A 25903-nucleotide genomic window follows, 5' to 3' on the forward strand; every position below is an offset into this window, starting at 1 on the left:
GCAGGTGGCAGAGGGTATGGTAGCTCGGTAAGTTGGACTCGTTTTGGTCCTTAACGTTTGGCTCTGGATTTGCAACCACATGGAATGAAATCCAAAGAGGTGTCATCCTGGATCAGGTATGGTGTTGCAACTTAACCAACATTCGCTTGGGTTTATGTTCGGTTGATTTAGATTCTGCACGATTAACGTTGTACAAGACACCGTCGTCTTTGTCGTTTAAGCAGAGCTGCTTTTCTTGCAGAATGCATTTTGGGCCCATCAATTTACGATGCGTGTAAATATTGTGGAATTTGGCAACTCCCACCAACCCCTTCCTCCTCCCTTCTGCCTTGGATTTTTCTGCACCTTCATTCTTCTCTCCCCTTTTTTCTCTTCCCTTCTCAATTTATCCACCACCTGCATGTACGTAATAAATAGATGGCTCCTTATCACAGCAGCTCAATAAGAACGAAGTTTCCTTTCTTATACATCACATTTCTCAAACATCACTTGAATAATATCTTGCATCTCACAATTGCTGCTTTTCAAACTCCCCACACCCCTCCAAAAAAAAAAACACCCCTAATATTGCTTAGCTTTTCACAGTGTGGACATGGTGTTCACTCACAGTGTGGACATGGTGACAAAAGACATTCACTTTCTCTTCACTTCACACGAGTACCTCTGGCGGGATGTAACTCGTACTCGCCTTTGGTTCTTGCTGTGAGTTGACATTCACTCGGCTCCATTGTGGGGTTTATCGCCTTTGACAGACACATGGCAGTTTGATGGAATCCTTCTCATGATGTCCACAAAATGTACACCCTAATCTTACTGTCTGCACCTTTTTATTATGCTGGTTTTTTTTTTTAAGTATTCCTCCTTGCTCAGTAACTCCTCGATTTTTGTGTGCCTTTTGTTTGTCCATTTGCCTATTAATATTTAAGCTGGCAGCATATGCTGGCTTCTTTTTTTGTGTATTTTTCTTTTGTCCTGTTGTCATACCATCAAATGGGGCAGTAGTGCAAGATCATTGATGATGACAGCATATGTTGTGTTTTATGCTGGTGTTGTGTGCAGCAAGAGAGGCCAGATGCGGCGCAGAGTACCGGAGTTTTCATGGATGGCTCCTTACCTTCATGTACCAATGGAGCTGTGGAACAGCTGGTGAGCGGTGTGGACGGACAGCGGGCACGCGCTGCCCTGGAGCAGGTGCAGCAGAAGATGCTTCGCATCACTGAGCGCATTCGCATCGAGCAGGAAGCAAATGATGAAAACGTGGCTGAGTACCTGAAGCTGTCGGCCAGTGCTGACAAACAGCAGACTGCACGGATCAAGAATGTGTTTGAGAAGCGGAACCAAAAGTCGGCTGCGACCATAGCGCAGCTGCAGCGCAAGCTTGAACATTACCGTCGACGAGTACGAGAGGTACGTGTGTGTGTGTGTGTGTGTGTGTGTGTGTGTGTGTGTGTGTGTACGTACACAGGCGCACACTCACTTACACCAGCACTGTTGTCGTATTTTATTTTAAGACGATTTTTTTTTTCATGATAAACCTTTGGAAAGGCGTTTTTTTGTGTTTGCCGACTGGTTCTGGAAGATAATGGGCAATCGTCATATTGCAATTGCAAAAATGGATTTTTCGAGTGCCGCACCTCTTTCCCATTGCATGTGTAATATGGAGTTTAGCCTTTGGGTCTTTATCAAAGGGATTTAAACTATGTGGTGTAAATTTGGTGCTAAATTGTCGATAGTTCTTTAAAACAGGTGATGGGCACCGTTAAGACAGTATGCCTCGTGTTGGCTTAATGGTTAGGGTGGCGGGCTTTGGATCCTGGGGTCCTGAGTTCAAGTCCCGCTCAGCTGTTGAATTTAGCTTGGTGTTGGCTTAGTGGTTAGGGTGGCGGCTTGGGATCCTGGGGTCCTGAGTTCAAGCCCCGTTGGCCGCTGAATTAATACACACCAGGGGGTTGACTCAGCCTGTCATCCTTCCGAGGTCTGCAAAATGAGTACCAGTGTACTGGTAAGGGGGACACTGCATCAGCGGCAAAAGCCGCGTCCCAACCAATGATGCAACCAGCAGCCACAGGCTGCACTCGATAGAGAGAGCTGTTGAATTAATACCAGGTGGGGTTAACTCGGCCTGCCATCCTTCTGAGGTCGGCAAAATGAGTGCCAACATGCTTGTATACTGTGGCGGAGTGGCGACCTGTCCAGGATTGTGCCCAACAACCAAGGAGACTGCTTAGGCAGCACCAACACTGCATAGAGTATGGTTCCAATCTCTCTCTCTCTTTCTCTTTTTCTTTCTCTTTTAAACCTTCCTCCCCCCCCTCATTATTTATTTATTTATTGAAGCCCACATTGCTTTGAATCTTTGTTTTGACAATAACTATTAGCTCGTATCGTAAGAATTATTGCAGGTTTGGGGGCTCTTTCTATGACCTTGTGGCTTTGCCAACTTCCTCTGGTTTTTGCTGGCAGCCTTCCACCAAAAGCGTTCACCAGCCACCATTGGCCTTGTTTCTTTAAACTGCTGGTCTTGCTTTAACTGCTGGCCATGGCAGCTGAGCTTTTTATATCGGCCATCTGACAATGGTCGTACTTTTGCTTTGCAATATTTAATCTTGATAGCCAAGGCTCTGGCTGCCCACGAACCAAATCGTGAAGATTCTTTAAACTGGTGTAGTACTGGGAGGGGTGGGGAGAGGTTGGGAAAGAGGGGAGAAGCAAGATGCTGTTTGCTGAGCTGTCCAACTTGCTGGATGTGATTGCTTTAATATCAAGGGTCAAGCATTGAAAGGTATGTGCAAATTGTGTAACTTGTTTTTCGTCACATGAGATTACCTGTTTGAAATGGAAAAGGATCTGTAATGGTGAAAGCCATTTAGCAACGTGGGTAAGTAGTAACATACTTGAAAGGGGCATGATGCAGCTTGGTTGTTCCTCAAGGAATGGACTAAGCTGGTGAAGGCATCATTATGGTCTTTCAGGTCTACAATTAAAAATACCGTGGAAAAAAATATATATTCACCACCGAGCAGAACTCCAAGTGCAAACTAAGCACCACTGAAGTATCTTGTCAATGCCTGGACGTCTTGTGAGACTCCAAGCCACAAATGTTCAAAGGGTGGACAATATCCCAAAATTTTCTCAAGGATGGCATAACATCGGATTTGGCAGTCGGGTACCCCATCACAAGGCACTAATAAATATGCTGCATACAGACTCTCATGGGATAAAGTCATGTGATTCATTGAAACCAATTTCCAATTGTTTAATTGAAAGGTGTGTGCATGGAAAATAGATTTAATGACTTGTGCATTAGACCTAAAATGGCATCCGCCAAAAGTTCATTTTGCTCAAGGTGATGTCATGGTTTGAAACGTGTTCACTTGGCATGATGTAAGACCTCTCTTGGACATCTAGGGTGTGTTGTTGACCAGGTTGACAGTTTCATGCTGCTCGAAAATCTGCCGACGATGGATTATTCCAACGTTACGTTCTCATCGTCTATCTGGTTTTCATGCAGGACAAATTTGAGGAGCACGGCATGGATTTGATAAATCTGCATTTGCCATCCCATTCTCTGGATAATGAACTTATCAAGCATGGCTCGTTTACCATTATGGGGCAAAATCAAAAGTTTTAATTTGTCACTTGGCATCTTATGTGAAAATTGTCAAAAAAACTTTATGTTCAGCTCACTTTACCTGCTGGAAATCTCATTATGGAGGATGTCAAAGCAATTTCAGACAAGGAAAGATGTAAATGAGGTCACGTGGTCATCTGCATTTCTCTGTCTCAAACTACTGGTGGAAAGGCCTACTTTTCTTATAGATATGTTAGAGACAGCTGCTGGTCGAATGTCAGCTGGCTTGACATACTCCCTGAAAAATAAGTGTTGCATGATGTTCCATGCCTGCTGTTGGCTTGGCTTCATGTGTTGGTTCTGCTTGAATTGGATTTCCTCGGACATCAAATTGTGGAGCAGATGGTTTAAAAAGTAGTTCATGACCACAGAGTTGTCTGCAAGTCTATCTTTTTCTAAGAGATGCATTTCAAAGTAGAACGGCACTTTGTAAAGCGCATACCACCCTCCACCAGGCTGAACAGTTTATGTTTTGTATCCCACTGATCGGCTAGATCAGGATCCGGACCTTCACTAAAATCGAAATGATCCATCCTCATTACACGCACAACCTGTCCACCAATTGTTGTTTGAATCCGTCCATAACTTTGAGATATCCATCCATCCACCCATTGGGACCACACTCTGTGCAGAGCGTTAGTGCTCTCCTGGGCTATTGGGCACAATCCTGGATGGGTCACTACTCCGACGCAGGATACCAGCAAGCTGGTACTCATTTTGCTGACCTCAAGCATGACGGCTGAGTCAACCCCACCTGGTGTTAATTCCGCAGCAAACGGAGCTCAAATTTAGGACCCTAAGTTTGAGATATCCTGCTCACAAACACAGGCATGGGTGAAAACACCACCTCTCTCCACCTTTGGTGGCTGAGCTAATAACTTATCTCGTATGTTGAACCATTGTATATGTCCAAGTTGTGTTGTGTTTTTTTTTTTTTTTTTTAATTGGTGACCAGGCAAAGGAGCAAGATAAAGGAAGGGTGGGATGAGATGAGCAGAAGGGAAATATATATTTGGAGGGGAGGGTGGGGGGGGGGAGTGATTTGGAAGATCAAAATGATTCCACATTTTTCAGACATTAATATGTAGATGGCTGATAAAGCTGCCTATTCCATTTTGACACTCCTCACCTCCACTCCACCAGCATTTCTAAACCAATCATTTGTTTGCTGCCTTTGGTTTATGGTCTGATACTTTGACTTGGTTTCTATTCTCTGAAAATATTGACAATGCTGTGTGGAATTTGATGGATTTGAAGTCCGGTTCTTTTCCTTTGGGAATAAGCACTCGAGTCGGGTCATCCAGATGGCACTAAGCTGTTTTTGTGGTCATTAACTTTAACAGTCGGTCTACAATACATAGGCATTGATCATGCAGCAGAAAACTCCTAAATCTGTCTTTGTATTTTACCAATAAATTATGAAAACTGATGCAACTTGGTGGTGATGTGAAATGGATTTTTATAACCACTGCTATTATTACTTTCATCCTCTAATGGAATTGCCTCTATCAATTAAAAACCTATGCATTTTAAAAACAAAACTTCATTTGAGGAAATGGTGGCCTATCGAAGATTATTTCCTGTCAATCCATCCTTGAGGATATTTGGCACCAAAAGTGACTTTGACCTGGTTGAGTCAATTTAAAGGAAATACAGAAAACTGTAGAAGCACCAAGTGGCCATTTTGCCATCGTTTGGTTAAATTATTTTTCCAAATTCTTCAGGCTAGTCACTCAATTCATTCATCGAGGTCGAGCCATCCATTTTCCTCACTTTTTCATTGTGACAATTTTGTACCTTTTTTATTTTATGGGTTTTATGGTTCATGGAAAAGCTGTCACATAAATCGCGTACATACGTGCAGACGGAGATGTTGAATAATACTGAACTTGACTTTAGAAAAACATAGCCGGTGACCTTGGGGAGGATGGATGGAGGTGAGGGAGGAGGCAGAATTGACATACTTTTTCGGTTCACTCTGGTTGCCGTTGATGTCAATTCTGTGACATTGCTTTTTTCTACACAGTTAGTGGGGCAATTGAGAATAAATCTCCAGCCCACCACCACCCTCCTCTCCACCTCTCCGTTTGGATGCCAAGCCAGGGCGTTTATCTATCCATGCTCGATATCTTTCAAATGCAGAGTGACAAACGTGGAAGCGGCACATTCAACTTTTTTGCTGATCTGTGTATTAAGGTATAGTCATCACGTGCTGTCCGTCCGTCCGTCTCCTTTTTCGAATTCTCCAGCCAAACCGCTGGGCCGATCCGACTGAAATTTTGCAGCAACATCCCTCTCCTGAGTGGTAACAGGAATTGCAAAGCTCGTGCGAGTCACATGACTTTAAGTATGTCACAATGGCCGACTAAGTAAATTTCTTCAAAAATCTTCTTCTCCAGACCCACCAGTTAGAATTCTACCAAATTTGGTTACAGTATTAGGACATGATCCTAATGTTAAATTGCGGAGGCCGTGCTGATCACTTTACCAGAAGTGTGTCAAAATGGCGGTCATGCAAATTCCTTTCAAAATCTTCTTCTCTCAACCCACCTGCCAGAATGCGAACAAATTTGGGTTGCAACATTATGGTAAGGTCGGGATATTAATTATATTGTGGAAGTCATGCAGATCACGTGACCAGAAGTGTTCAAAATGGCCGACTTGGTGAACTTTTGGGAAAATGGCATTAATTCCTTTCAAAATGTTCTTCTCCAGACCCACCAGTCGGAATGCTTCCGAATTTGGGTTACAACATTAGGACAGGGTCGTGATGTTAAATTGCTGAGGTCATGCCGATCACTTGACCGGAAATGTGTCAAAATAGCGGACTTGCTAAAATATTTGGAAAGTTGTGTAAATTCCTTCAAAAAATCTTCACCAAACCCACCAGTTAGAATTTTACCAAATTTTGGTTACAGCATTAGGCCAGGGCCCAGATAAGGTACAGGTCCAGTGGTCCTATTTTTAAAGTCTTTGGTATTCATGAATGCCATTCATGAATGGCTGCCAGGGACAGAATCAAACCATCCACCTCCCCGACTTAGAGCGGATTTTTTAATTTTAATTTTTGTAGGCATGATCAAACCTTGTGGAAGAGCTAGAGCAGAATGGAAGGGAACAACATGGAAAGGGGGAAAACACCAACAATATAGTCGAAGTGAGAGTGAGTGTGAGATCAAGGAGAGGGGAAGAAGGACACATGGGGGTGAACAAGCTGCACACAAGCAAGAAGAGGAAGGGTGAAATAGAAAAGGAACAAACCAATTGATAACTAACAAACAAAAATAAAAGAAAAGAGGAGAGGAGAGAGAGGGGAAAAAAATCACAATAACCTGGATAAAGGAGTGCTTTGGAATGGGGGTCATTTTGTGTAGTAGAGATCATGAGTATGGATGGGGATTAGCTTTGTTTTTAGTATGGATGTGGTTACTTGAAGTTGTGGTCACTGACTCCAAGCAGATACTATAACCGTAATGCAACAGAGTTTGATGTAATCTGAAAAGATTCATATCCCATTAGATTTAAAGTATTAACCCCCAAGGAAATTTATTCCATGAAATCCTTAACTCAAATGTATGTACAACCCAGTCCAATGCACAGCGGTGCTTTCTGCTTGCTCCACAAAACAGAAATTTTGTATCTCATGAAACACTTGGGAGATTTCCAAAGTTCAGAATTACTGGATATGATCAACATAAAATCTTGTGTGTGTGTGTGTGTGTGTGTGTGTCCGTCCGTCCGTCCGTCCGTCCGTCCAGGCCACAAGTTTTTCAACAAACCTTTATTATGAGTATCTGGAGAAAATATTGAATAATCAGGTGAAAATGTGGAATGGCAAAGTCACAGTAACGAAAAATGATTAGTCTGGCCGCAGCAGTCAAGCATGAGACCGCAGGTTTGTTTTTTTCGCCTTGGAGACGAGACGAGTTCCGGGAATGTGGTTAATAGGGGAAAGACATGATTGCATGGATGCCCCTCCCTGTAAGCTGTTTATTTCTCGGCAGGAAAAATGATCAGAAGTATCCAGGACTTCTTCGGTAACCGCAGAGTGACACCACTGATAATGTGTTAATAATATGTTCCCTTACAAGGAAATTTTGATGCAGAAGGATGCCATTAGGCCCATCAAAGCCTACACTGTTATTGCCAACCTCTGGTTGTTTGTCCCTGCTCTATCCTTATCCAATGCTGAGCATCAAACAACAAAGCGGCACGGATTTAAATCTTTGGTATGACTTGGCTGGGGTCCGAACCACTGACCTCCCAGACTCAGAGCGGATGCTCGAATCATTACACCACTGAGATTGGTGTAATGGTTGCGGCGTCCACTCTTGAGTCTGGCAGGTCATTTATTCTCAACAGTTTAAAGAATGGTAATGGTACATAATGATAGTGATAATGGTACATAAAGATAATGATAATGTTATCATGAGAGGGCTGTTTTTTTTATTCTTAATCGCTTCCGTGTTTCTTTATTTATCACTAGCAAAAGTCCCTGTCCCCGGTGACGGGAAAAGTTTGTGTTGATCTATCAATTTAAATTATTTCATGGACTTTAAAAAGGTTAATGGTGTGGCACTCTTAGTTTTACTCAGGGCCAAAGCTCTGAGATACGTGTACTGCCCACCTTGAAATTGTGATGCAAACTTGTGGTGGCAGAGGTTAAATTTGTTGCCAAATTTTATTTCACAAGAAGAATCCTCCACACTATTTTTCATCGACATTATTCATACCTGTTCTTCCATCATTTCAAAATTTAATGTTGGGCTTTTCAACACGGTGCGAGAAGCTGCCACCGTAAACGGGAGACAGATAAATGCACGGACAGACACCACAATTTGCAAGATTGAGCTTCACTGTGTCTGTCCAGGCCATAACTTTTATTTATTTACCAATTGAGCTTTTGTCATGAAATCTTTAACAAACCTTGATGAGAATATGGAGAACACAAATGAATAAAATATACAAATGTACATGTTTGTTTTTTTGTTTTGTTTAAAAAAAAAAAATTTTTTTTTGAGCTGTTGTTTTCATCGATTTCAGTTCAAGCACCAAGTAGATAGGCTTTGCATTATGGGATGCTTTCTAGTTTTTACTTCTGCCACCGAAGGTGGATGGAGGTTATGTTTTCACCCCTGTCTGTCAGATGTTTGTGAGCAAGATATGTCAAAAAGTTAGAGGGATTTGCACAAAATTTGGTGGGCAGGTTGGGTGAGTAACAAGGATGAATTGATTAGATTTTGGTGAAGATCCAGAAATGAGAATTTTTTAGGTGATTCTTTACCATTTGAAAGATGGGGCCAAAAAATGATATTGAGCATATCTCAAAAAGTTGTGGACAGATTATGACAAAACTCGCTGGATGAGGTGGGTAGTTTGCAAGAACAAGCTGATTCGATTTTGGTTATGGTCCGGACGCAGTTCCGGCCTGTCCGTGCTTTTCAAAACATAGCCATAAACTGTTTATCCTGGTGGAGGTATGCACTCTCCTGAGTACCGTTCTATTTTTCTATTGCAATCCACAATTCTAACATCGTCATAAGGAATAAGGAACTGTTTGAAGGATCTTGGAATTGTACCTCACTGTTATTACATGGTCTGATTTTAGGGGATTGGTGAACTTGATCAGACTTTTTGGCAAAAATATAATGTCATTCATGAATGGCTGACATCCAATCACGTTCAGAACCTTGTAAATGATGTCAACGGATCTTTTAATCAGGGTAATTTGATGAAGTTGCATTTGTTGCTTAATGGTACACTTTTGAAATGTAATTTAAAGTGGAAAATTCGACAATGATCAAATCTGGAAATTCAAATTATTGTTATTTCACGAGTGCATCTTTGATCTTGCAGAGGATTGTTCTCAAATTGGATGGCTGTGTCGAGCTTGTTACCAAATGAGCTATCTTGGCACTCGGCCAAATGCTGTTTGATTGTTTGTCAGAGTAATGCTTTGATGATGGTTAATCAATAAATTAAGATTTGGCTTGTGAATGACCAAATTGTACCACCAAGTATCATATTGTAATTGCCCACTTAAGTAGTATTGACCATTTGACAGAGAATGAAGTGCTGCTTGTGACGATAACTCAGGATGAAATTTTTGCAAGTAGCACTTGTGAGTTGCTGGTATTTCTGTTTTATTTTATTCCAAGAAATCAAGGCAATGATGTATTAATTTTCAATTATTAAAAGTTGACTTTTCACTTGATTGCAACAGATGTTGTCCCACTCTTCCCCCCCCCCTTTCCTTTGTGTGTGTGTGTTTTTTTTTTATGTACCGAAATGTACAGATTGGATGATCAACCACACCGTGCTTGTAGTTGAGCATTGCACATTGAGAAAAGAACCTTGATCAAACCCTTTCTGGTGGGAAATGTAAATTTGACAGAGATGGTTTGGTTTTCCTTCCATATTGAAATTGAGATGGATCACAGTACCGAAGCAGATTTTGACTTTGACCCAAATCTCTAATTTGCGACATAAAGTGAAAAGGGATTTGGGCATAGTTGAGGATATTTATTTATTTTATATAGGCACGAGGCTCATGGAAGAGCGAGGTAGAACTGACCGTAGGACAAACATCAAGGGAATGAACATGGAAAGAGGGGAGGAAACGTCAAAACTAGCAAGTAATATCATTTGGTTGCCAAAGGAGAATGCAGCGAATAAAGATCATGGCTCAGAATTGGGGATGACAGGAAATGGTGGGACACTGCTTGCTTAAAGCCCTGAAGGTAAGAGTGAGATAGAACTGCCTCTGGAAGGTGGTTCCATTGACAGGAGCAGCGAGGAATAAAAGTTTACTTCCTGACAGTCATTTAGCAGCTTATTTTAAAAATGGGAACACTGGATTTGTAGCTTCTCAGGGTCCTGGCCTAATGCTGCAAGCCAAATTTGGTAGAATTCTGACTGGTGGGTTGGTGAGGAAGATTTTTGAAGAAATTCACTCAATTTTCCCCAAATTGACTCTCGGCCATTTTGACACAGTTCTGCTCATGGGATTGGAATGTCTTTGGCAGTTTCACATCCCTATCCTGGCATAATGTTGTAACCCAAATTTGGTAGCATTCTGACTGGTGGATCAGGAGAAGAATATTTTGAAAGGAATTTGCAGGACCGCCATTTTGACACACTTCTAGTCAAATGATCAGCATGGCCTCCGCAATTTAACATCAGGACCCTGTCCTAATGTTGTAACCCAAATTTGGTAGCATTCTGACATGGGTCTGGAGAAGAACATTTTTAAAGGAATTCACACAATTTTCCAAAAAATAGACTGTCGGCCATTTTGACACAATTCCGCTCACAGGATTGGAATGACTTCGGCAATTTAACATTCCTACCCTGGCCTAATGTCTCCCAAATTTGGTAGGATTCTGACTGGTAGGTCTGGAGAAGAAGCTTTTTGAAGAAATTTACTAAGTCGGCCATTTTCACATACTTGGTCATGTGACTGGAATGAGCTTTTCAATTCCTGTTGCTCAGGAGAGGGTTGTTGCTGCAAAATTTCTGCCGGATTGGCCCAGCGGTTTGGCTGGAGAAGTCGAAAACGGAGACTGACGGCATGCGATGACGATACTTTATCTGGAATGTAAATTCCAGATAAGCTAAAAAAAAAAGTCTAGAAATGGAATCTAGTTTATCTCTTTAAATTAAAAAAAGTGATCTAAAATTGAACTGAAGACTGACTAGCCATGAAAAGACCAACTTTTCCAGTTGCCTGGTTCTTCCTTCCTTCCTTCAAAATCTTCATCCAAACATAATTTGGTGTTCTTCAACGCCACAGTTATATCCCATGCTCTTGTGGGGTTGGCTGGGAGAAGCTTGGCCAAAGTCTTTCACCAGCCACATGACCAGGTCTGATATTTGACCAATGTTAGGGCAGGAATTTGGTCATAGTGCCGGCGATAGCTCGCCTACTCTTCGCGAAGGATACCATGGGGTATTTATCGTCCACCAACTAATGTCTGTGAATGGGACACGCATTTAATGTCTGTCCAAGGGACACCACCCAGATTGATTAATCATCCAGCCTGTGAAACACAGGGATGAAAGTTTTTATAGCTGGGCCAAGATTAGAAGCCAGGAAAGACAGCTTAGAGGTGAGTGTGTGTACATCTAGGCCATCCTGCCAGGCCCAAACACCATTTGGTATTGTGAAAGTAAAAAGGCCTGCTTTAGCAATTGCAGATAAAGCTACATTTCCCCCACAATGCACTCGATTCAGGCATTAGGCGTATTATATTAGCTCATCTGGAATTTACATTCCAGATAAGGTATTGTCATCACGCTACGTCCGTCTGTCTTCTTTTTCGACTTCTCCGGCCGATTCAGCTGAAATTTTGCAGCAACGTTCCTCTACTGACTGGTAAGTGGAATTGCAAAATTTGTTCTGTTCAAATGATTTTAAGTATGTCAAAATGGCCAACTTAGTAAATTTCTTCTAAAATCTTCCCCAGACACAGCAGTCAGAATGCTACCAAATCTGGGTTATGACATTAGGACAGGGTCCTGATGTTAAATTGGAGAGGCCATACTGTTCATTTGACCGGAAGTGTGTCAAAATGGCAGTCCTGCAGGTCATGTCAGGTATGGGAGCATGTTCCAGAACAGCGCGTCGCTGCGTCCACTTTCCGCCGGTACTCCAGGGGCCTTCGTCTGGCCATCCCCCAGGCAGATGCCAGGCCCATCCCCATCTCCTTGAGATGATGGTCAACCACGAGGCACGTGGTCGGCTCACTGGCCTCCTCCACTCATGAGACTCCCTCGCTGAGAGAATCTGGTGAGCAGGATCAGCGTCAGGAAAACGAGCCACATGTCCATGCAGCCGCAACTGACGCTCACAGACAATATAGGGAACAACTCTCATTTGAGTTTCTCTCAGCAACTTCTAGTTTGACATGAAGTCTCCGATTCTTACCAAGGATTCTCCAAAGAGACCTAGTACCAAAGGAATTAAGTCTCCATCTCAGATCCCTGGTCAGAGTCCAAGTCTCACATCCATAGAGCAAGACTGGAAGCACCAAGCACCTGAAGACTCGGAGTTTTGTCCTGCACAGGTATCGACAGCGCCCAAAGGAATTAAGTCTCCATCTCAGATCCCTGGTCAGAGTCCAAGTCTCGCATCCATAGAGCAAGACTGGAAGTACCAAGCACCTAAAGACTCGGAATTTTGTTCTGCACAGCGCCACACGCCAGAATCAACACATTCTCCATGGTTTGTCCTTGCGCTTTATGGATCATCATACTAAAACTTGACTGAATCGGGAATTGATTTTTTAATATTTATTTTTCGTTGCCCGATTTGAACGAAACTTGATACTGCACACCGCAGGCGAATGGTGAGTAAGGTGGCCCTAAAATGTTTGCACTGTCATGTACCATTTTGGCTGTATTTCGGGAACATATATATATATATATATATATATATATATATATATATATATATATATATATATATTGTTGCGGATCCGGGGGTGGGGGGGGTGTTCTCACCCGAGTCTTGATAGCCAAATGTTCCATATTCGGCGCCACCCTCACCACCGCCGTGTCTGGGGTTTATAACGCCGGCTGGCTCGGCATAGTCCTCGGGTCACGCGTCTTCAATCTCGATACCAACGTACCCCTGGACCTTACCAGTTGGGGAAATAGACCCCGGTTATAGACTGGTTTTGTCAGATGCCGAGCGTTTTCTGCCAGTCTGTAACCATTTTGGTTTTATATACCAATCGAGCGGATAGTTCCTCAACGTGACACGAATTAATTCAAAGCGGCAACTTCATACGAATCAGCCAGATTTATTGGGGAAGATCTAGGAACACAACACAAGCAAAATATTCACGACAATGTTTTAATTAATCCATAACCCGTTCTTAACTAGGGAGATACGGGATTTGAAGGGGTCCCTACCGAGATAAGCCTTAAACGACATGCAGACAAGACATGGACAGCATGCAGACAAGACAGAGTACTTGGTGATGTTTCATGGACGAGAGGAAAGTGTCAAAAGCACCGATGTCACTCGTAACAAGCCGATATCCACGGATTCGAGCCCCAAGCTCGAGCACGCCGTGTGGCAAGATGGCAGCGCCGTACTCTTTCTTCTCAAGGCACTGCTTGCGCACGCCCTCCTCAGCGCGTTCTGGCCCCGCGCAATGTCGACGGCACAAGACCGTCAAATCGATGATGGGTTTCAGCTGGTTTTGCACGGGGTCCAGCATACAATTCCAGGCCTGGCCTATTCACCAGGCCTCCTTCACGAAGCAGATCGCAGACAGACACAGCCGTCCCCTACACAGCAGATCACGACTCCCAACAGTCGTCTCCCATCCAGCCGAGGGCAGACAGACCTCCTGCAGTCCTTTCCCTGCCTTTCCTTCGGCCATGGCTCGCTTCTCCAGTCCACAGAAGGCAGACCCGGCACGCCCAGGTCCAGTTTCCATCCCGGCAGAATCACCACTGGGTTTTCTTCTTTCTGCTCGCCTCAAAGCCCACCGGCCAACTCCTTCCTCTCAGTTTCTTACTACTTTTTATTTTCGGGGCGCGCCCCTTTACAAAGCCGACAAACTCCTCCTCTTAGTTTCACTTCCTCTTTTTGGCCACTCCCTCTCAGCCGACTGGGCATGGCCTATCGTCCGGAGAGGGGAAGGAAGAAGAGGAAGCTCTCGGTACACCACCACGGCACGAACAATAAACAGCCTCTTCACCTCCCGACACACATGTAACGTCTATCTTACCGAACAGCCTGGCTAAACATGCATTTAATGGGGCATCTGGGCTAGTCCTATATTTAGTAGCATAATAAGTGCCATTTCCGCAACAATGTATATACATATATATATATATATATATATTATATACACGAGACAACCCGTGATCCCGTTGGGTTCCCATTGTGACAGCGGTTGTTTGAAAAAAAAAACCAGATAGCTCCAGCGAACGATACCACTGAGGTTGTTTGTTTTGATCAAATTCTCACAAAGAGTGCTTGACTGAATCGGGAATTGATTTTTTAAATGATTTTTTTCATTGCCGATTTGAACGAAACTTGATACTGCACACCCCAGGAGAATGGTGAGTAAGATGGCCCTAAAATGTTTGCGCTATCGTGTACCGTTTTGGCTGTATGCTGAGAACATATATACATACATACATATTTTCAAGATGAGACTTTTAGTAATATACGAGATGACCCATGAACGCGTTGGGTTCCCATTGTGACAGCGGTTGATGAAAAAAAAATCATTTCAAGAAAAAAAAAAAAAGATACCTCCATCGAACTATACCACTGAGGTTGTTTGCATTGATCTAATTCTCCCAAAGATTTCTTGACTGAATCAGAAATTGATTTTTTAATCATGTTTTTCGTTGCCCAATTTGAATGACACTTGAAACTACACACCATAGGCGAATGGTGAGTAAGGTGGGCCGCACATTTTTGCACTATCATGTACCGTTTTGGCTGTATTTCGGGAACATACATACATACATACATACAGACAGACAGACAGACAGACATACATACATACTTTCAAGGTGAGAGTTTTAGTAATATACTAGACGACCCGTGAACCCGAGTTCCTGTTGTGACAGCGGTTGATGGAAAAATTCATTTCATTAAAAAAAGATAGCTCCAGCGAACTGTACCTCTGAGATTGTTTGTGTTGATCAAATACTCCCGAAGAGTACTTGACTGAATCGGGAATTGATTTTTTAAATATTTTTTTTCGTTGCCCGATTTGAACGAAACTTGACACTGCACACTGCAGGCGAGTAGTGAGTAAGGTGGCCCTAAAATTTTTGCACTATCTTGTACCGTTTTGGCTGTATTTTGGGAACATACATGCATGCATACATACAAGATTAGAGTTTTAGTAATATATAGATGGATAGATAATACAAGATGATAGTTTTAGTAATGTATAGATAGATAAAGAAACAAACCAGGAAAGAGAAAGGGACTGTGGGGGATGAACGTTGGGATGTTCTCTGGGGTGAAGGGGACACAAAGCAATTCACAATAAATTGGCCAGAATAAATAAATATAAATGATAAATGAAGTACAGCAAATGCAAACCCCCCTTTCTCTGGCACAACACACAACACACACCAGTGAATCCTTTCTCTTTCTTCCCATCTTTACAAGCCTGACACTGTTTGGTCAAGGAGAGAGGTGAAGTATTATGGCGGCAGATGAACCCAGTTCGAGATCGACCCTTTCGGCTTGTGCTCCATCAGCTCTTTTAACACAGCAAAGAGGTCGCATGTAGCTCCACCGGTTCTTTGACACAGAAAAGAGGTCGCACATAGCTCCGCTGGTCCCCCCATGACTCAACTCCAACCACAACTAACAAACAACGGTCCACCAACTTTCTCCCTCTTTCCTCTCTTCTTTCTTTCTTTCTGATCCCAAGCATTGAGTTAACATGGGAATAGTCAGTGGAAACTCAACTGAGTGTCAAACGTCCCTGTTTAATTGTTTCCCTCCTCCGAGTCAGTCTCTGCCTTTTGCCTTGGCTCTGCTTCTCCTCTTTCGGTCTGCCCTCCTGCTCTCCTCGCTTTACACTGTGTCCTCCCCTTCTTGAAGCTTTTCAGCTCTCCCATTGGCTATCTCTCAGCCTTTCTGGCCTTTTTTAAGCTTCCAGGCTCTCCCATTGGCGATCATTCAACCTGTTATTCACAGAGTTGTGTGGGTTTGTCTCTCCCTCTCCAGACACTGCACACCTCTCTCCCATAGCTCGTCATTGTTATATCAAAGGGAAACGTGAAAGACAACTTACCCAATCCCTTTTCCTAGCTATTTACTTGACAATTATGCATTTCTCCCTTTCAGAAATGCACATTTACTCCACAAATTAGCACCTCTACATCCCTACTTAATGCATTGAGATGCTACTGGCTCGAACAAACAATACTTCCGAACTATGCATGTTGGCTTCCCTTTGAATACATAACTCCCCTCCTCCCCCCCGCTTACAAACATAACACTACATCTCAAGAAGTTAGGGATGGATTCGGACGATACATGGTGGACAGGTTGGGTGTGTGACAGATGAATCAATTCGATTTTGGTGAAGATCCGAATCCAGACATGAGAATTTTTTTTAATATTTTAATTTTGTCAGTGATTCTTCACCATTGAGAGATGGGGCCAAAAACTATATCGAGCATGATATTTCAAAAAGTTATGGATGAGTTGTGGTTGAGTTGAGTTGTGGACAAGACTAGGTGGATGAGTTGGTTAGGTAACAAGGCAAGCCGATGAGTTTTTTTGTGGAGGTCTGGATGCAGATTCGGCCTATCGGTGGGTTCGAAGCCGTAAACTGTTTAGCCTGGTGGAGGTATGCGCTCTTCCGAGTGCCGTTCTAGTTTGACTTTAATTGACCTTTATATACATACCAGACACAGAAAAATAAAATCAAACCCAGCTAACTATTAAATCATTATCGTATTGCTCCGATGTCAGAAAAACACTGATTGTCGTCTTATCAGTTCGAACAGAAACAAAGTATGTTCGTTTATTTCCTGAACGATACGAGAACCACAACTAATCTTATTTTTTTCGAAATGCTCCATAGCATGTAGGTTAAAGGCTGATCATAGATGTGACTGTGTCGAAAACATTTCATTGAGATTAAAAAAAAAAAAAAAAATTTTAAGGAGCTGTGAGTTTGTTGTGACATCAAGCCATACAAATACAGAATTTCAGAAAAGATTTCCTGTTTTGGCAACTGGATACATTTGACAAGTCAAATAATTTCAACATTAGATTCCAAAGGTGTGGTGTATTTTTTTTTACCTGTAGTATGTAGGGCCATTTGTTCATTACATATGTAAAAATTGTTGAATATTCAAATATAACCCACCCCCTCCTGATTCGTCTCTTACCACTCTGTGATCCATACCTGCCCTTTGCCCCTTCCTCTCTCTCTCTCTCAACCTTTCCCTTCACTCACTCTCCTCTTCCAATACTATCCCCTCATGCAATTGTATTATGTAGTTGGGCACATGTACTTTTTATTATCAGAAACTTTAATAAATTTTTTTTAACCCCGTCCGTAAATTTGCACACCACAGCTCGAGCAGAGTGGCGGGGTTTCGGGGCCAGGGCGACAGCCACGAGCAGTCTTGCGAGATGTACAGCAAGGCCTACGCGACGTTGGAGCCAACATGCGTGCGGGTATCAGCGGCCTGGGAGGAGGCATGGTGGAGGGCGTACGAGGAGGCTTGTCTGGCCTGTCGCAGGCCACGCAGACTGCCGCCGAGGTGGTCGTGCAGAAGCCACGCGAGTTCTTCCGCCACCATTTCGGCAGTGAGGACAACCTGGTGCAGCTCAAGGCAGGCGCACATCCCATGCTGTGTGTTTGAGGAACAGCAGATGCTAAATCTGGAAATGTATTCATTTGTGGGTGAAAGGGCAGTTGGGTAGGTTTGCATCGAGGTCATTTGGATTCAAGCCACTAGCTGTCATTGATGAGGGAGGGTAAGAAGTGATTGGGTGCCCAAAAAACGAAAAAAGCGAAAACTCCAATCTGAAAAGATTTTGAGCCCATACTGCTTCGCATGCAGATATACAGTGCCTTCAGTAAGTATTCACACCGCTTGACTTTTGTCACATTTTGTTGTGTTACAACCTTAATTTAAAATGGGTTAAATTTAATTTTTTTGTCGCTGATCAACACAAAATATCCCATAATGACGAAATGAAAACATGTTTTTAGAAATTTTTACAAATTACTTAAAACTGAAAAGCTGAATTGTCGTGCATCACTAAGTATTCAACCTCTTTCCGATGACTCCAAATTTATCTCAGGTGCATCCAATTTCCTTTGCTCATCCTTGAGATATCTCTACAACTTGATTGGATTTCACCTGTGGCCAATTCAATTGATTGCACATAATTTAAAAAGAAACACACCTTTCTATATAAGGTCCCATAGTGGATGGCGGAGCAGAGACTCTACCATGAAGTTCAAGGAACTTTCCGTAAAGTTCTGAGATAGAATTGTGAGGAGGCACAGATCTGGGGATGGGTGAAAACAATTTCTAGTGTTGAAAGTTCCCAAGAGCACACTGAGCTTCATCATGAGTAAAATGGAAAGAAATGGAACTATCCAGATTCTTCCTAGAACTCTTCCGAGACAAAGGATAATTATTGATGGGGTTCGCCACCATCTGCTTGAGCACCAGCGTCCAGAGCAGTCAGGCTTTACACCAAAGAGGTCAACGATTGACCATATCCTTGCCCTTCGGGTCCTCACCGAATGCAGGCAAGAGTTTTGATATGGGCTGCTTGCAGCCTCTGTTGATTTCTGCAAAGTGTTCATTTCAGTGAATCGGGATGCCCTCTGGAGGATTCTTGGTCTTCGTTGGTTGCCACCAAAATTGATCAATCTGATGTCTGAACTACACTCTGGTACTCTGAGAGTGCTGTGAGATGTGGTGATACCATTTCTGACTTATTTCCAGTTGTTACTGGAGTTTGTCAGGGGTGTATACTGGCCCCCACACTTTTCAGCGCTTGTATGGACTGGATTCTGGGGAGGATGTCGAAGAGATCAAGCTGCGTTGCATTGTTTGGGTATGTCAAGATCTCTGACCTCAATTTTGCAGATGATGCAGTCATCTTTGCGGAGACTCTGTTTATCCTTTTGGGGGGGGGGGGGGCTCGAGGTGCTGAATGAGGGGTCGGAGCCATTGTGATTACGGGTTTCCTTGGTCAAAACTAAGATCCAGGCTTTCAATGACATCTTGGATGCTGCTTTCTTTTCTGTACCTGTTTGTGAGGATGTTGAGGTCGCTGAGATTCACTTTTTTTTTTTTTTTTTTTTTTTTTTTTTTGTATACCTTGGTCGAGGCTCGTATGAGAGCTAACACACAACTCACAGCAAGGAGGCATGAGACAAGAGGGGCGGGAGTGGAAGGGACAAAACATTGGGGAACAGACACAGGTGAACTGTGGAAGGGAGAGGGATGGGGATGGGACGGGGAACATGGCGAGGGGAAGATGGACATTAAAGGGACTTTCAGGAAGGAAAGCAGGAGAATTGAAGGAAGTGGGCTTGGGTGGATTATCGGGGGTAGAAAAGATCGAGGATTTGGATGGGGGAAGATAAGAGGTGGTGGTGAACAGCTGTTTTGAAAGCCTGAAGGGAAGAATGGGAAAGAATAGAGTGAGGAAGTTTATTCCAAAGGCGGGAAAAAAGAGAAATGAAAGAGTGAAGATGAGCAGTGATTCGTGATTTTGGTAGTTTTACCAGAAGGGGGTTGTTGGCGGACCTTGAGCGCCCTGTGGAAATGTGGTTGGGACAAATCGCAGAGAGAGCAGGGGGGGCAAGGCTGGAGAGGAGTCGGTAGAAGACAGAAAGACCACCGACCAACCTGCGGTGATTGAGTGAGAGGCCCAAAGACTCAGCTTCATTGCGGGAGATGCCAATGATCTTAAAAGCCCTGGTTTCGACAGCGTGAAGTCGAGAAAGGTGGGAGGCAGGAGCACCAGCCCAGAGGGGAGAGCAGTACTCCATCAGGCTACGGACAAAAGCTTTGTAAGTGGTCAGGAGCTCAAGAGGGCCGAGGAAGGACTTTGCACGACGGAGGATTCCCAGTCGGCGACTGGCTTTTGAGGCAAGGTTGGAAATGTGACTTTCCCAGGAAAGGTCATGGCAGATAGTGAGACCCAGAAGCTTGAAAGAAAAGACTTCTTCCAGAGGATTGTTGAGAAAGTGGATGGGGGGTTTTGTAAACGGTCCTTTCGAAGAGACATAGTGAGAGTGTGAGATTTGTCTGGATTGAAAGACATGTTCCACGTGTTGGACCAGTTTGTGATTTTATCCAGATCTGCAGTGAGCGAAGAAGCTGCTGCTTGCTGGTCTGAGGGATGACAGATGGTACGGCAGAGGGTTGAGTCATCGGCAAAGAGAAATAGAGGATTTTCCAGAGAGTCCGAGAGATCATTGATGAAAACCAGAAAAAGAACAGGGCCCAGAACGCTACCTTGAGGAACTCCAGCCTGCACAGGAAGAGGGGATGAAAGAACTCCATTTAGGGCCACACGTTGACTGCGACAGGAGAGGAAGTCTGCGAGCCATGAGTGGAGATGGCCTTGAATACCATGGGCAGAGAGTTTGGTGAGTAGGGCAGGGTGCCAGACTGTGTCAAAAGCACGTGATATGTCCAGGGATACGGCTCGGATTTCCTGTCTGGCATTGAGGACCTCCATCCATTGATGGGAGAGCAGTAGCAGCATATCTAGGGTAGAGTGACCTGGTCTGAAACCAAATTGATGATTGGAAATCAAGCCATTGGAGAAGAGGAAGGATTTCATGTCTGAAGCGATGATGGATTCCATAACCTTGCTGATGATTGGGAGAAGGCTGATTGGTCTATAGTTACAGGGATCTGTTTTTGCACCTTTTTATGCAGGGCAGTGATGTTAGCAGATTTCCAAGCACATGGCAGATGACCTTGGGAAAATGAGAGGGTGAATAGAACAGAGAGAGGGTGAGCAAGAGCAGAAGAGCAGGCTTTGAGGACACGTGGGCTGATGCCGTCTGGACCGGTTGCAGAATCTGACTCGAGGTTTGAAAGCAAGCTCTCCACCTTGTCAGGAGAAAAGGATACAGAGTCCAGGGACAGTTGGGTGCGACTGGGTAAAGTGGGTAGAGATAGTGATGGGTTTGGGACACAAGATTTAGCTGCAAACACCGAGTTTAGACATTCAGCTTTATCACGTGTGGAATCAGCAGTGCGGCCATTTGAGGTAAGGGAGGGGATGGAGGGGGAACATACACCAGAAACAGATTTGATTAAACGCCACCAGGATTTTGAGGAGGGAGAGAGGTTTGAGAGTTCAGACTTGAGATGAGAAAGATGTTGTTTTCTGGCTCTCCTGAGGGTAGCTACACACTTGTTCCGAGCTTTGTGGAAAGAACTGAGATTGCCCTCAGTTGGGTTTGCTTTCCATGAGGCAAAGGCAAGTTGTTTCAGGACAACTGCCTCGCCACAAGCTTCAGTAAACCAAGGGCGGGAGGAAGGGTACGACAACTGAACACGAGAGGGGATAAATCTGTGCATGAGGGAGAGCAAGTTTCTTTGGAAGAATTCCCAGGATGAGTTGATGTTTGAGAAAGTAGTGATAGGAGACCAGTCTGTAAGTTTGATGGCTGCTCGGAGACCCTGCCAGTCGGCTTGAGTGAAATGCCAGACTCGACGGCGGTGAGGTGGTTCTCTGATAACAGCCAGAGAGATGTCCACTTTAATAAGGACGTGGTCAGAAGAACCAATTGGAGCGAAGGAAGAGCAGCAGATATTGTCAGGGAAATTTGTCAAAATCAGATCCAGAAGAGATGGAGTACCATTGGTTGAGATCCGGGTCGGGAAGTTGACCGATTGAGTCAGTCCCAATGAGTCACAGAAAGCTTTTGCTGATGTCCCATGGCAGGTGAGAGAGGTACCCACACCTAGCCAACTGGCGTGATGACAATTGAAGTCGCCACATAAGAGGAAGAGAGAGTTTGGATGAGAAGATAGAAGATGGTCCATGTTTTCGGAGAGTGAGGTGTAGATGGACTTACCTTGGCAGTGACATTCACGTCTCTGCTGGCTGTGAGTCAGAGGTCAATAGACATCTGGGTCGGGCCTGGGGAGTCATGGTTTCACTGGATCATGGGGTGTGGTGCTGTCGGTACCTGTGCAGGAGGATGAAAGTCCGAGTCTTCAGGTCCTTGGTGCTTTCAGTCTTGCTCTGTGGATGTGAGACTTGGACTTTGACCAGGGATCTGAGGCAGAGACTTAATTCCTTTGGTACCAGGTCTCTTTGTTGAATCCTTGGCTATCGCTGCTCTGACTTTGTGTCCAAAGAGTGGTTGCTGAGAGACTCAAATGAGATTTGTTACCTGCATAGTCTGTGACCTTCAGCTGTGGCTGTATGAACATGTGGCTCATATGCCTAACGCTGATCCTGCTCATCAGATTCTCTCAGCGCGGGAGCCTTGTGAGTGGAGGAGGTCAATGGGCCAACCACGTTCCTCGTGGTTGCAGCAGGTTGATCATCATCTCAAGGAGATGGGGATGGGCCAGCATCTGCCTGGGGGATTGCAAGACATAGGCCCCTGGAATACCGGTGGAACGTGGACGCAGCGATGCGCTGCTCCGGCGCATGCTCCCATACCTGACCGAGCTAGCACTCCGGAGGTGACCAAGAACCCAATGACCACTCTGACAGAACTACAGAGTTCCTTGGCTGAGATTGGAGAACCTGCTGGAAGGCCAACAATCTCTGCAGCACTTCACAAATCTAGGCTTTATGGGAAAGTGGTCAGCCAGAAACCACTGCTGAGAAAAAGGCATATGACAGCATGCCTGAAGTTTTAAAAAAGGTACATGAAAAATTCTGCCAGAATGAGGCAAAAGATTCTGTGATCTGATGAGACGAAAATTGAACTCTTTGGTCTGAATGCAAAGTGCTACCTCTGGTGGAAACCGAGCACAAGTCATCCATCACTCATCTACCACCATCCCTACTATGAAGCATGGTGGTGGCAGCATTATGTTTTGGGGATGCTTTTCAGTGGCAGGGGTTTGGAGACTTGTAAGGATGTTGGGGAACAATGAATGGAGCCAAATACAGGCAAATCCTTGAGGATAACCTTCTTTAAAGTGCAAAATACCTCAGATTGTGGTGAAGATTTACATTCCAACAGGATAATGACCCCGAGCATGCAGCCAAAGCAACACTGGAATGGTTTCAGAACAAGAATGTGAAGTCCTTGAGTGGCTCAGCCAAACCCCAGGCTTGAATCCTATTGAGAATCTGTGGAAAGACTTGAAGATTGCTGTTCACCGATGCTCCCCATCCAACTTGACAAAGCTTGAGAAATTCTGCAAGGAAGATGTGCAAAGCTGATATAGACATTCCCAAGAAGAGTCGAAGCTGTAATCGCTGCCAAAAGCTCTTCTACAAAGTATTGACTCAGGGGGTTGAATACTTCTTGATGCAAGACATTTCAGTTTTCATTTTTAGTAATTTATAAAATTTTCAGAAATATGTTTTCGCTTTGCCATTATGGGGTATTTTGTGTAGATCAGTGACAAAAAAATATATTTAATCCATTTCAAATTGAAGCTGTAACATAACAAAATGTGACAAAAGTCAAGGGGTGTGAATACTTATTGAAGTGTGTGTGTGTGTGTGTGTGTGTGTGTGTGTGTGTGTGTGTGTGTGTGTGTATGTGTATCACACATACACAAAATAAATTGGGTGACAATAACCTGAATAACCCTTTAAATGTATCTGCTGTGAACCTTATTTGTTGAGATTGGCAGAGTGTTACATTAATCGTCTTGATTTCCATAATGTACATTTGAGAAGATGATGTTCATCCCATCACCATTCTGATTCTCTTTTTTTTTTTCTCCCCCTTTTCTGCTTTTAAATCGTGCCGTCTTATGGGAGCATACACTGAACTTGCAACTCGTGATGATTTCATCATTGTCGCATGTTTTTATTGTCGTTATTTGTCATCATACGATGTATGATTTATGAAGTGTTTGTTTGTTTTTGTGGGTGTGTTTGTTTGACTTGTATGCATTCTTAAACCGCTGGATGGATGAGTTGAAAACTAGTGGTTATACGTGGGAATATTTTTCGGAGTAAAAAAAAAAAATAGCCCCGGGGGGTTCAGGTTGGGGAGTCTGGGGCTGGGAAGTGGAGACATCATGTTTTTTTTTTTTTCCGATGTGAACTTGTATTGTCTAACCACTTGGAAGCCGATATCACAAGTCATAAAATATGCCAGACATAATCAAAGTTGGGGAATGAAACTCTCTCTAAAGACCGGTTCTTTGCTGGTACTGTACTGTACTGTACTGTACTGTACTGTACTGTACTGTACTATATATAATTTGAGAAGTGTCTGTGTTTTTGGTTGTTTCACTTTATGTACACTCCTGAACTGCGGGATGGAATGAGTTGAAAATTGCTGGTTGGACTTGGGTTGTGCATGGGAAAGTTTTAAAATAAATAATAATAATGATAAAAATATATATGTACTGTATATGTGTATATATATATATATATATATATATATATATATATATATATATATATATATATATATATATATCATTCATAATCCTGGGGGTTCAGGTTGGGCCAGCACCCTAATTATCTCTTGTGTATTATGCAGCGCTGTTCCTGGTGGGGGTGGGGTGATGATGGTAGAGTCCTTGTATACTTGGAGTAGCAACATGACTCATTCCAAAAATTTCTGGTCACGTAGGTCATGGGCGCCATTTTGTTTCCATCGATGGCTCATTGAATGAGCACACGATAGCTCATCAGTACTTTTAAGATGATTGGATGCACTAATCGATTAGTCCCTGCACACATAAGATTAGTCGCCTGAGATTGAAACTGACTTCAGGGTCGTTTCTGTGCCAAGTAAGTTGTTCCATGTGTGTTTATGTATGGTGGTGTAATCATTTTGTATTTAGCAGTTAGGTGCAAGTCGTATAACTCATAAAAAAGACATAAATCATCATAGAAAATCTATAGATCATTTATGACATATCAAGAACATCCTTGCAAATTTACTTATCAGTAAACACGTCACATGTACATCTGTGACATGTTTGTTTATTTATTAATTTGAATTTGTCAAAGCGTTGCAGTTAACGTTGGTTAACGACATGTCATGATTCATGAAATGGGATTAGAAATGAATGATTACATGCATGTTTTTAACACATGTTGAGGATTACATGCATGCATGTTTTCAAATGGCATGGTACTTGTGTTAAAATAAATGAAGAGTTGGGGGGGGGGGGGGAATCCTTTCACTTATGGCTCATCTCCATTGTAATTTACAAGGAAATTTAACACAGGTGGAAGCTTTTCAGCCCATCATGCCTGCGCGAACGCCACACTAATTTATCTACACAAGATCCAAGTAAGAAAATGCAAAAAAAAGTTTTTAATTAATGATTTTTTAAAAAATGTATTGTTTTTCTTTTTCTTTTTTCTTCCCCTTGGGGAAGGGGCATGGACTTGGTTAAAAACACACAACATCAACCAAACAACCACCCTGAAAAGACCCCCACCAACAGCACTCCGTACACATGCTCTAACTACCTACTGTAAAAGTCTTATCAACATCCCCATACCCCTCTATCTCCATAACTTCCAGGTACATATCTAATTCTAATTTAAACTTGTTTACTGTTTCTGCCACCACTACCTTTCCAAGGAGGCCATTCCATGCATTAACT

General features: G+C 43.3%; 1 protein-coding gene across 8 annotated transcripts in view; it reads left to right on the plus strand.

The window, feature by feature from the left end:
- The window catches only part of LOC147018026 (transmembrane and coiled-coil domains protein 2-like), a 109187-nt gene that overhangs the window by 49349 nt on the left and 33935 nt on the right, over positions 1–25903 (plus strand). For 7 of the 8 annotated variants that reach the window (XR_015062225.1, XR_015062226.1, XR_015062227.1 and 4 more), the window contains exons 2-3: positions 1060–1407; positions 17714–17974. Coding sequence is in view for 5 of the 8 variants with exons in the window: in XM_085897242.1 (XP_085753368.1) it covers positions 1060–1407; positions 17714–17974 (609 nt within the window). In the remaining 3 variants the exon portion in view is untranslated. The remainder of the gene's footprint in view (positions 1–1059; positions 1408–17713; positions 17975–25903) is intronic. The other variant, XM_085897243.1, reaches the window with a different exon arrangement.

This window comes from Eptatretus burgeri, chromosome 10, assembly GCF_056783735.1.
Source record: "Eptatretus burgeri isolate ZD-2024b chromosome 10, Ebu_testis_v1, whole genome shotgun sequence".
In the NCBI taxonomy this organism is placed as follows: domain Eukaryota; kingdom Metazoa; phylum Chordata; class Myxini; order Myxiniformes; family Myxinidae; genus Eptatretus; species Eptatretus burgeri.